Raw genomic sequence first — 12,530 nt, forward strand, 5'->3', positions numbered from 1 at the left:
CTTCGCTGCATAATAGCGAAATCTGGGCTTCCAGTTATCTCCTCGGCGGCTACCGAGCGTCACTTCTCCCGTATTTGATCAACGAATTAATTTGAATCTTGATTCGCGCGCTAGCTTCCACTCGATAAAGATAAAGAGACCTGTATTTTTACGGGGACGAATTTTTAAACGATTAGAGAGGAGTTCGAGGAATCACGGTCGTTTAAAACTAGACAGTACGGTGTCCATTAAATTGTCCACGAAGATCTTAAATACACGAAAACATTCCTAACGAATTTCCATGTACTCTCCTTCATTTGAATACATCAAACTAATCACGTAATAACATCTTTGCACGGGTCAGTGAATAACATTAACGCTAACCGTACTATTAACCAGTTGAATGGCCGATCGAAAATCCTGCGTTTTCTCTCGCTCATTAAACTTTATATTAATTCTTATATTCTCGCGAAATTTTCAATCGAATTAGTTCACCTGTATTTTACAGCTAGTATTCAAGCAGTTACAATAGAAAACGTGCGGTTAGTGTTAACACTAAAGCTACCGAGCAGTCGAATTGCCTTATTATAATTTTTTTATAGAAACGCTAAAAGCGCATATACTAAGATTCCGACTATTTGAATTATGACTATTCGAATATTTGAAAAAGAAGAATAGTTCGGTAGTCCTAGTGTTAAATATAATTCTGATTGTAAGTTCGTCGTCAGAATTTCATCGAATAACATTCGAATTATTAGAAGATACCGCAATATTCTAATTTCATCGATCGAAGGCTTATCCGCGTTATCAATTTTGGTCGTGGGAAATTCGATCTTCTGGAGTCTCCACATTAGAAAACAACGATAGAACTTGACAAATAATAACACGACTTTGTAGTAAGCTTGTGCTCATCATAGCATTTCACCCGATAACATTCAAATTTTTAGAAAATACCGCAATATTCTAATTTTATCGATCGAAGGCTTATCCGCGTTATCAATTTTGGTCGTGGGAAATTCGATCTCCTGGAGCCTTCCCATTAGAAAACAACGATAGAACCTAACAAGTAATAACACGACTACGAGCTTATCATAACATTCTAATTATTAGAACATACAGCAATATTCTAATTTGATCGATCAAAGGCTTATCCGCCTTACCAATTTCGGTCGTGAGAAATTCGATCTCCTGGAGCCTTCTCATTAGAAAACAACCGAGCGAAATATATCCGTCGGTGTTGCTTTCGAATAACAGTTTTGGGCAAACAGTCCGTTATTTTCGCCCGAAATCCGTCGGTTTGGCCGTTAATGCGTTGTTACTACTTCCCCGGGACCGTACTGAAGCTGATCCAACGCGCTGGACGTGTTCGTTCCGCCGCGCCGCGGAACGTGTACAGGCTGTTACATGCCTTCGCGGCGGACGTGCTTACACGTGGCCGTGCGCGCTGATCGGCGCATTATGCACGCCGCATAACGAATACACGAAACCCGCCGGGATAATTCTAGAGGAGATGCGGCTGCCTTTCCTTCTACGCCACTCCATCAACCGGGCTTTCGCCTGCCGGGACTGACCAGCGTAACTTTTCGACGTTCCAGCCGCGCTCGGAACCCTCCCCCAAATCAAATTTACGACTGATGACTACACGGACTGCGGAAGTTCAGGCAGACTCGCTTATTTTCACGGGCAAACCCGAAGGGACTAACACAGAATGGAATTGAGCTTCCTTCTTCGTGGATGGTTTTCATGAGAGAAAGGAAAAACGGAAGTTTTATTAACACTAAAACTATCAGACGGGTCAAAACGTTTTCTTTGTGAAATAATGAACCCTTTGCACTCGACAATATTTCTTATTACAAACATTCATTATTTTCTGACGAAATGTTAACTATATTATTCGCAACTTACATTAAGGAACATCTTTCATCAATTATGGAACATTTAATTGCATGCATTTTGCATGTTTCATTTCTATGTTTCATTTGTTAATACCTTATTCAACCTTTTATATTGAATTTTTCGTTTCATAACTTTCCTGCGTTTAAACAGGTGGCGAATGAGAGTTGCTTCTCGAGTGCAAAGGGTTAAAGGTAACAGATGTTGCTCTGAGAAATTAGTCAAGAAATTGATTTAGCGATACGAGAAATGAATTATAAATCAATGTCTCGATAGATGCACTTTTGGGGTTTCTATAGAGGTATTCCGGAAATTCTGAACTGCTTGGAAATTTTAGTGTTAAATTTGATTGTTAAGGTTTTAGAGACTTTTGCTGTTCTTTAGTATTTTTAGATAGTATAGATGTATAACGGTTTGGAAACTATTGATGAAGAATTAATCGAAGATATTACGAATTGAGGTGTTTATTTGGGAACATGGTTAATTATTAGTTATTTGCGGATTAGCTATTAGTTAATTACGGAATGGAAGATGGGGAGATTTGATTAAATTATATAGGTAGTAATTTGGAAATCTTGAAACTTTCTTGAAATTATTATGGTAGATGGTAGAAGTAGAATTGTACTTGATGTGAAACTGAAGGATAGTTCGCAAGATTCTCTTTTTAGGAACACCCTGTACACGAAGGATCCCACGCAAGTAGGGTATACAATATCATTGAAACATTTAGAGATAGAAGAAGAAGTGATAAGGCGTAATTAAGTGGATCTAAATGCTCCATATTTCTGTGTTGCTGTTATGAGTTACTGTAAGTTCGCAGATGTTTAAGTCAACAATAGAAACTTAGACATACCTATAGAAACTATCAAGTTTTATGAAATTTTGGTAAATTTTATTATTCACTAACATTGACAACTATATTTCTGGTAACGTACATAACATAAATAAAATAGAATCTATACATTAAATATTTTTAATTTTATTTTACATCTTGTGTATAAGTTAAGAATATACATTTCAATCCAAAGTATGCAAAGAAAGGAAGAATTCTATTTAATTGAATATATATTTACATATTTCATTTAATTATATAAACTGTTACTTGAACACAATGGGTATCCACTATAAAATTAGCAGTAATTCATAACTATTTCAATAATAATGTCCATAATTCTGTACATGCATAAATGCACTTAAGTAGAAAATTATGTTACAAGATAATCTGTGTTGGGTCACTCTAACCTTGTCCCCTATCAACTTTATCTATCTTCATATAGAAAGGAAATGATGGCACCGCGTCACAAGCGTAAGGGCGTCAAGCAAATATTTTTCCAAAATGGATGTTACAAACTACAAGGAATTTCAGTTGACTATAATTTCAAGAATAAACATTTCAAATACGGTATACTCACGAATTTCTCCATAAAATTACCAAAAGTATTAACCCTTTGCCCTGTGATTCTTTTCTCAATTCTGATTGATACGATTACTTTGTCGTTAATTATATTGGAAAAAGAGAAAAATTGTAGGCATATTCCATGTTTGCTCTTAATAATTAATTATACAAGAATAACATTTCCTTTGAATTCCACTGAATCGAGTAATACTTATCTTTGTTAAATCATGTTAAAAATTTTCACCACGAGTCCGACTTGTTATAAGGCAAGGGGTTAATACCAAATGATTTTCGTCTGTTTCAGAAACTGATGCAACTTCTAGTAGAGATACAGAAGTTCGTCGGTTGATGCTAGTTTCCGTGAATTAATCTATGGAAATCTATGTTTACACAAACTTCAGTAGTGTAACTATTATCAATCTAAGACAACAATGAGTCGTGAAACGGCAGGTAAATTGGACGATACGCAACTAGACGCCAAACAACAGACGATTTTAAGATCACACTGATAAACTAGAGAGATAAGGACATGGATGTTTGAATATTTACGATGTATCGTCGCTGCCTTCCTCACTCGATGATAGTTCCATCATTATAAACTGATACCAAGTGAATCTTATCCCAAAGATAAGTGGCTTTTCATGTACCAAGCTAAAGTGGCTAACATCATTTCTTAAACTTGTTCACGTTTCATCGCTAGAGCACTCGATTCGTTGTTATCCTTTTATATTTAAAGTGAACTCCACAAAATTGAAGAATTAATCACTGTACGAAATTCAGGTTGCCTAACCAGAAAATAGAAGACGCAAGGATATAATAGCCACAAATTCAAAATCGGACCAATTAGACGAATTTCACCTTGAAGCTACATTCTACGCATTTCCTATACCTTCTACATTTGTCAGATAAAAGTTCAATGACTTCAGATAACCAGACGTTTATCTTTCCAGCGCGATCTCAAGGCGGACCGTTCATTTGTCTACTCCGACATTTGCATAAGCGCCTCTGAGATTCCTTTAAAAAATCGTTGGATCAGATGCGATAACAAGAAACATGAAAAACTTCATCCAAATCAACTCAATATATAATTTATTCCTATACTTATTATCCTTAATCACGGAAATCACCCTACAGTCTTCAATCGTCGTGTAATCCCCTTTCCACGAGCATTCCACATTCAGCATTCTCCAAAATAACTCTATAACCTTGCAACAACGTGTCAGACTCGTGAATATTTTCAACAAGATTCAAGAAACACATATTACTCGGCCCATTCGAATTCAAATGAAACATTATTTTTCTGTAATCAATCATTACAGTTAAGAGCAAACATAGACATAGAACATACCTACAATTTCTCTCTTCTCCCAATAACGTATTAACACGTTGAATGCCTGACTTTATGGTGCAGAATATGCGAAATGTAAAAAATACAATATTAAATTATTTAATTGCATTGCGATGTTATCACAGTTTTGTCTCGGCGAATGCCACCGCGTTAGATAGCGTTATTTGCAATATAGGAATATTCTCAAATAATCGTTTAATTGAGGCAATTACAGTAACTGAATTTGGGCGGAGATCACCGGTGACCCTATGACATACAAGGTGCTAATGACAAACTAGTCGTATTGATCAAAACTGAAAATGAACATGTACCATCAAAGATATAACTCCTTAACACGTTGAATTCCATGGGAGTCACCGATGATCTTCAACCAAATCGAATTATTATAGTTCATTCAATTAAGCGATTATTTGAAAACATTTGTATGTTATAAACAATACTACCTCATGCAGTGCATTTTTCTCTATGAAATCGTGCGTCGTTCAACGTATTAAATCAATTCATAGACAAAAGAAACCGCCATATAAGAAGTAATTGCTTCCCTCGGCCACAATGTCAGTAACCTCAACAATCCCAAGACTCTCACCGACGAATAGACGAAAACATAAATAACAACACATTAAATCCACCCACCACCGAAGGAAGAAAACAAGAAACGAAGATCCTCGGTGGTCACTCGAGCCGCGACGCATCGTCTCAAAAGCGAAAACAAAAAAGAAAAATAAGACTGTTCAAGGATAACCTTATTCATTAGAGACGCATTCGTAGGATTGTCAAGACCCGAAGCTTTCCATCGCATAATAAACGCGTGCAGACGATTCAACGACGACTCTATCCGTGCATATAGATGCATAATTATTCCCGCGGGACTGCTGACTGAGCCGGTCTCCATAACGTTCGCTTACACCTTCATCGTGCCGATCTTTGTGCGCTCGACCGCGTGCGCGCGAGAGCGAGCCAGCGAGCGAGCGCAAAACCGCCACTAATTTCGCGCAGTTTATTAGTTTCTCTGAAGTCCGTTATCTCGCCGGATCTTTCCGAGGCTGAGAGCTCTCGCTGTCCCGATCGAGGGGCCTGGTAATCATTAACGAGCGCTAATTGCGCGTACCCGGGCCCCGGCTGGATTATCCTTCGCGGATCCTCCGGGGCCGCCATTTGTTCGCGCTCGCCTCGGCCCTCCCCGTTGTACAGAGAAAATCGCGCGGACGCTGATTTCGATTACGAACGATACTCGGAATCGTAATTTACGCCGGCGAACCGCGTTCCACGTTCGCGCTTAATTAAAAGGAAAATTAATGCCCCAACGAAGAGGAATACTCCGCGATGCGGCCGCCGCGGAGTTCTTCTTCGGCCGAGTTTCTTCGATTATTTCGGATTTCGAGTTGCTGACGGTGTGCTTCTTTCAATTTCCTGATTCTTTGGAGCATCGCGGTGCGTTCTGAAGTTTCAATTCGTATTTGGTAGTTGTTTCGTGCAGTTGTTTAACCCTTTGCACTCGGAAGTTTTTCAGTGGAAATATTTGAACATTTTCTGATGGGATAAGGACGATATTTTGTGAACTCGGAGAGAAATCACACGTATATCGAGGAACAAAGCTATTTTATCTTAATATTTCTCAAATTGATACGTTATATAAAGTATAAAGTATAATATAAATATCAAATTTTATAGTTTTACTGTATGAAGTTGGTTGGAGGGTTAATCCTTCGCACTCGAGAGGAAACTCTTAGTCGCCGTTTGATTTGGTACAGCGAAATTATGAAGCTTAATGTTTCACACTAGATTTACGGAACCCGTCAATTTGACGGATATTGAATTTTTTAGTAATAGTTTTTATTAACAGTAACATTTTAGTAACATTATTTAGTAACAGTTTTCGTCGATTTTAATTCGTGCAATTGTGCAAACACGCATTGCAATACTCTGGTTTTGAAGCTACGATTTTCGCGATTTACATAGAGGAACACGTAGTTTTCTAGGAACGATAGAATAAAGTATAGAATAAACGTCTGTAAATCTAATGTTAATATTTAGTTTTGTATAATGCGTCATTGAAATATTGGAATAAAGTAGCTTTGTCATTCTATTCGCGTGTGATGTCTCGTTGAGTATTTATTTATTCGCTTGACGGCAGATGCTGTAATACCGAGAAGAAAGAGATAAATAAAGTATAAAGATTTTACTTAATAAAATAATCACAAAACTACAAACTGTCAAGTGTTTCTAATAAAAACCTCTCGCGTGCAATTGGTTATTCAGCGAATGATTCTTGATTTTCTAATGCTCCGTGTACCGAAGGAATCCTAATAGCCACTAATTACAATCAAGCATAATTTACGAAGCACAATTATCCCACAAAACATTACAAAACAATATTTCACGTATCAGAGAAACAACAAACAGATTCCGCGCGTTTTCTCAATTAAAGTCGCTATAAAACATTGAGCAACGAGATCAAGCAGAAACAAAGATTACAATATCGAAACTTTGGGAAGCAACGAACGAAAACAGCATCGATCGTTTGGATAAGCCGGAAGGGCACGGTCGGGACGCGGTTTCAACGACGATTTTTCAACGCTCGAGAGGAATGCTGACTGCGATTCGCCGAAGCACCATCAGGTGCAGTGTCAGTGCGCTCGCGGTTGCGAGCCAGCGTATCTTGTACTTACTTAGGACGTGGATATATACAGGTTGGCTTGGAATATGAGTACGAGCAGACTGTGAATAAAGGTTCATGCCTCTTAGCAATGGTTGTAGGTGTAGGTGTAGGTGTGGATGCTTTGGTGCAGCGGCCTTACAAGGACGTCTGGACGTTCTAGCTTTCCCTGAGAGAGAGAGACTGTTGCACACCTTGACTGAGACTAAACGCGTTAACGGATCTTTCACAACACCTCTGTTTCTGCGAGACGATACTCGAATTACCTCTCCGCTGGCCGATTGATCTTGCCGAATGAATGAAGAAAATCGAGGACACGGCGTAACGAGCCTCATTGTAACGCGCGCTTCTTTCCATTAATTTGTCTTCGGTTCCCACTGATTCATTGCCAAGGAATTGCGCATGGTATATCGGTATGGTAAGACTCCGATTGTTACGCGAGAACAATTGAAAATCGTAGAACCAGTGGAACAAGTTTCAGACAAGTTTCAGACAAGTTTCAGGCAAGTTTAAGACACCCACTTCTTATCAGCACGGCGCCAGCCTGCTTCGTTACGACCGCTTTCCAAGAAAAATTTCTACTTTCCTTTGTATTGTCGTTCATGTTTCTTTCGTTGTTATTGTTTCGTTAGTGCGTCTGGTATTTATTGCTCAACGCGTTGAGTATTGTATAGATTATTACCAGCGGCCGCCTACTTTAACAGTAATCATTATTGCTGCTCGTAACGGCGTGGAATGGCGATCGTGTAAAATGGAAAAGATAGAACGAAGGAAAGAGAAAATTGTTTAACCGAGTGGAAAACGTCGTTGAGTGTCATAAAGAAATGGGTGACAATGTTACAGAAGGAATACTGTCCTCAAATATTTGTAGTGTCAACTGAATGGCGACACCGTTTGCTGGAGATGAGATAAACACGCAGTCGATAAGTATACAGGCTTGTTTGATCACATTATACAATATTTTATCGCTGTATATGCCTATGATAATTAAAACTCCACTGTGCTGTACGCGCTCCGTGAAGCGCACGGCGTTTCCTAATCAGCGTTATCGAAGTGGCCAGATTAGAATCTACTAAGGTTAAATCTCGAGACGGCCACAATTTCCGAACCTGTGTTTTGAAATCTTCTTCTTCTACGCAAGTTCACGGTCAAAACTCTACTAACCAAGATATCATTCCTCGTCGTCTTTCTTCCAATCATCACGCGAATCAATAGACAATTATACATATATCACAAACATCTACAATCATTTCTCAATATAATTTTCATCTTCAAAACTTCGAAAAGCGTAAAGTTCCCCCCGAAAACTACTAAAAACGAGCATTTTAGTCTCCAAGAACTACAAGTATAGATGTTACGAACAATGTGTATAACGTGGGCACTTTTAAAATGACATTGTGCAAAATGCTCATAACAAGTTTCGGTCAGTCTATAAAATGTCATTGTGCAGAATGCCTAGAGTGGTAAATGTATCGAAACGCTCTGATGAGGAAATTAAAAAATGTCAATATATCCTCTGGTCAAAATCAACATACAGTCATTATAATCACACTTGATCATAATGATCATTTATTGAAGCAAGACAAAGAACTGTGGCACTTGGAATTACAGAGCTGACTGGTAGCTCTGCACGTGCACTTTTTCGAAACACATTTGCTTTTGCATTTCTCATACCCCAGTAAACTCAAAAGGCTTATAGACTTGGTACCGCATAGAAAATTTAAGTAATAACTAAAAGATTAGGCCTAGTGCCAGATGTGCAAAACATAAAGGAATGATTGTAGACTACGTCTGCTGGTCTTATGAGAATACCAAGTTTAGAAAGTGCAAGCGATAATAAATGAAGATAAAAGAATGTCAACTACGTATTCAACGCACCCAACGAACCGTGGGCATTATATAAAATGTCCCGGCCATTTCTGAAATACCTGTCCATTATATATTGCCCAAAAAATTGCCATTCTACACAATGTCCATCTATACTTGTAGTAACGTCTATACTTGTAGTTATCGAAAACTAGTAGAATGTAGCTGGCGGTTGGTGTAAGAAGGTTTTAGGCTGAAATGCTTTTTAGTAGTTTTCAGAGGGAACCTCTGGTTTTTCGAAGTTTTGTAGGTGACAGTGTATTGAGAAATGATTGTAGATGTCTGTGATACATATATAATTGCCTATTAAATCTCGTGATGATTGGGAGAAAGACGACGAGGAATGACATCTTGGTTAGTAGAGTTTTGACCGTGACATAGATACAGAAATCCTAACTTACCTTCATTATTGAAGCTATACCGGCCAAAAATAGTCCCTCCGCTAGCAACAGTAGTACCCTGATCATTTTCGTTCAAACTGTTCGATCCACTTGAAGGTGTCATCTGCAGCTCCGATCTCTGATCAGTCTCTTTCTCCCAAATGCTGGTGGTGCGCACAGAGGTCCATAATATCACCAGGAGCACCACCAGCAGCACGATCCCAAAGATGGCGACGACGGTGGAGGCGCGATTCGAAGTTCGCGACATGTCTGCGCGCGTTTGTGTCCTGGCCAGATAGAGGTTTGTTCCCTGGCCGCTTGTGACCAGCTCGCAAGAGGCCTGAGGCTCCGCGGAGGAAGAGGATCCGCTAAACGCGCTGGTTTGAGAACGATCCGCACGGGGTCCTCGTTCAGTTACACGCCGGCCATCGGGCCAGCCAGCCGATCATATCCTTCGGAACGAGATCGAACGATGGTAGAGGATTATCGCTTGATACCGGGTCATTCGCCGCACTGCCGCTCCACCCTCTAGCGCCCATAGAGCACCTCCCCTCGACCTGTGATCCTCAAGGCTCCGCGCGGATCCTGATGCTGATGCTGATGCTTCCCTTCTCGCGCTGAAGCGACCGGCGATACCCAACCGGGGTCCGCGGAATGCCCATCAAGAGGCTCTTCCCTCGCCGATCCTCCGATCTGCCCACGAGAGAAACTGTCCGTCTCTGTCGACGCGTGTCGTTCCCTCCCCGGAGGATGATTCGTTCGACCGTTCAACCTGCGATCGTCCTTGGTCCGGGCATGGAGATTCGAGCGGTGCGCAATGTTTTTGTTTAAACTGGCATCGCTGACGCGGGATTCCCCGATTCTGGGAAAATAATGGCTCCTCTTCTCGGCGATTTGGGCGAGGTCGGACTTGGCCCGGGCTACTTCGGCCTTGGTCGGTTCGTGGACTGGTTTCTGGAAATTAAAGAAATTGTGCTGGAGATGGGGTCGTTCTTTTCGATGTGGTACCCTTGTGGAGGAGGAATGGTAAATAATGGATTGATAGTGTGTCTTTTGTGGTTGCTGTGTTTTCGGTGTATTGAGGATGAGGGTGATACGAATTACGTGTTTTTTGGGTTTTCTGTAGGTTGAATGTGGAGACAGTGGGAAGAAGAAGGGAAGTACAGAAGCGGGAAGACAATATATTATAGAAAAGAATGGAGATCTTTTCTATAATATATGTATTATAGATATTTCTAAAATATATTATATATTATAGATATTACTATAATATATTGTCTATTTATATATTATTTCTATTAATATTTCTATCGATATGTCATATACTATGAATATTTCTATTAATATATTATATATTATAGATATTTCTATAATGTATTATGGATATAAATGGAGATCTTTCCTATAATATATTGTCTTCCGACTTCTTTACGTCCCTTCCTCTTCTTCTCAGCCTACATATTCAACTTACAAAATATACAAGAACACATCATTCATATCATCCCCACACTCAATTTACACAAAATACAACAAATACAAAAGAAATGGAGATCTTTTATATTGGTTGAGAATTCGTTGATGTTGGGGATAGATTGGCAGAGAGGGTATAAGTCAGATAATATATATCTGCTTATTGGAGAAGTAATTTATTGAAATGTACGTCTTTTTATACTCGTAGCATGCGACACAAGCGGAACAGAATTGAATAAGAACTTCAATCAATTTTTATGTCTCCAGTAACGAGTAAGAAGCGACTGCAAATAGATCGGAGTTAAATCAATTTCCTGTTAATCATTTTTTTGCCGGTCTAAATATCAAATCAGTTTTTCAGGGGCTCTAAATAAGCGAAACGAAGAATCAATTAAAAAATCACTAACCCTCGTGTACAGGAAACAGGTTTTGCTTCATCAAGATAACGCCAGGTAATATTCCGGCAAAACAACGCTGACAAGAATTGGGGAATTAAATTGGAAGGTTATAGCCCGAGATATTGGTTATATGTGGATGCCGTTCTCTGGGAACATACAAGACTGTCAGCAGTGAGGAATTTTGAAATCAACTCTTTGTTCAAAATCAAGAAGCGTTCGAGTTGCAAATGAATTTTATGTCCGTCTTTTATTCATTAATATTAGTTCAAACACGTGGAATATACAAAATGGAATTTTCTCATATAAAACTTTTTTCATTTCATTTCAGAAATAATATATCTGAAAATGTATCGAACACGTAATGTATTCAGTAAGAATCGAGAAATTCGTCTGTCCATGACTCACCGTTTCTACTAAAAAATACTAATGCACGCGTATCACACAAAGTTTCAAAGTTTTCTATGAAAATATGTTATTAACGTTGTTAATGTCAATGATCTCGTTAGAGTAAAGAACAAACGAAACTAAAAATTGATAGTGGATAAAAACAGTGAATGAAACTTCACTGATATCCATCCTAATTCGACATTAACAGTAGAACTACCGAGCATTTGTTACGATTGATATGCAATCCCCATAAAAATTTTAACAATAGATTATATTATTATCTTCTTTTCAATATTATTAGTAAAAAGAATCGTTCACACTACTCTCTGCAAACTAACTATCTTTTCAAATGCATTTCAAAGAAAATATCATAATAATACAGTTGTGGAGGAAAAAGTGCAAAGAAATTCGAAGTTCAAAGTATTAATTCAATGTTTGCCTCAATTATACAATTCTTTAGCGTAAAAGCAACCGTTCTTTCATTTCCACGGCAACAACGAACGTCCATTGTCCTTCATTTCTCATTTATTTTGTTGGTCCGAGTATTCTCCAGCAATTTTCAACTCAATTACGCGACGGGATAAAATTAATTATTTGTGAATTAACGCGGTTTCCAGCTTGAATCGGCGAGGGAGTCGATTAATCGCGGGACTCCTCTCGCTCTTTCTCTCTCCGCTGTCCAGGAAGATACGATCGGAAATTTCTTTACGCGGTGGTCTCCTTCGTGTCGCGCGATAAGAGAACGACGCGGCGCGTC

The 12,530-nt window shown here is 38.9% G+C and overlaps 1 protein-coding gene across 2 annotated transcripts in view; it reads right to left on the reverse strand.

Moving 5' to 3' along the window:
- Positions 1-12,530, reverse strand: part of LOC116433037 (A disintegrin and metalloproteinase with thrombospondin motifs 1) — a 158,774-nt gene that overhangs the window by 135,222 nt on the left and 11,022 nt on the right. For both annotated transcript variants that reach the window (XM_031990698.2, XM_031990690.2), the window contains exon 2: positions 9,540-10,472. In XM_031990698.2, coding sequence (XP_031846558.1) covers positions 9,540-9,786 — 247 coding nt within the window. In that variant the 5' untranslated portion in view covers positions 9,787-10,472. The remainder of the gene's footprint in view (positions 1-9,539; positions 10,473-12,530) is intronic.

The sequence above is a fragment of the Nomia melanderi genome, chromosome 3, assembly GCF_051020985.1.
Source record: "Nomia melanderi isolate GNS246 chromosome 3, iyNomMela1, whole genome shotgun sequence".
NCBI classification, from domain to species: domain Eukaryota; kingdom Metazoa; phylum Arthropoda; class Insecta; order Hymenoptera; family Halictidae; genus Nomia; species Nomia melanderi.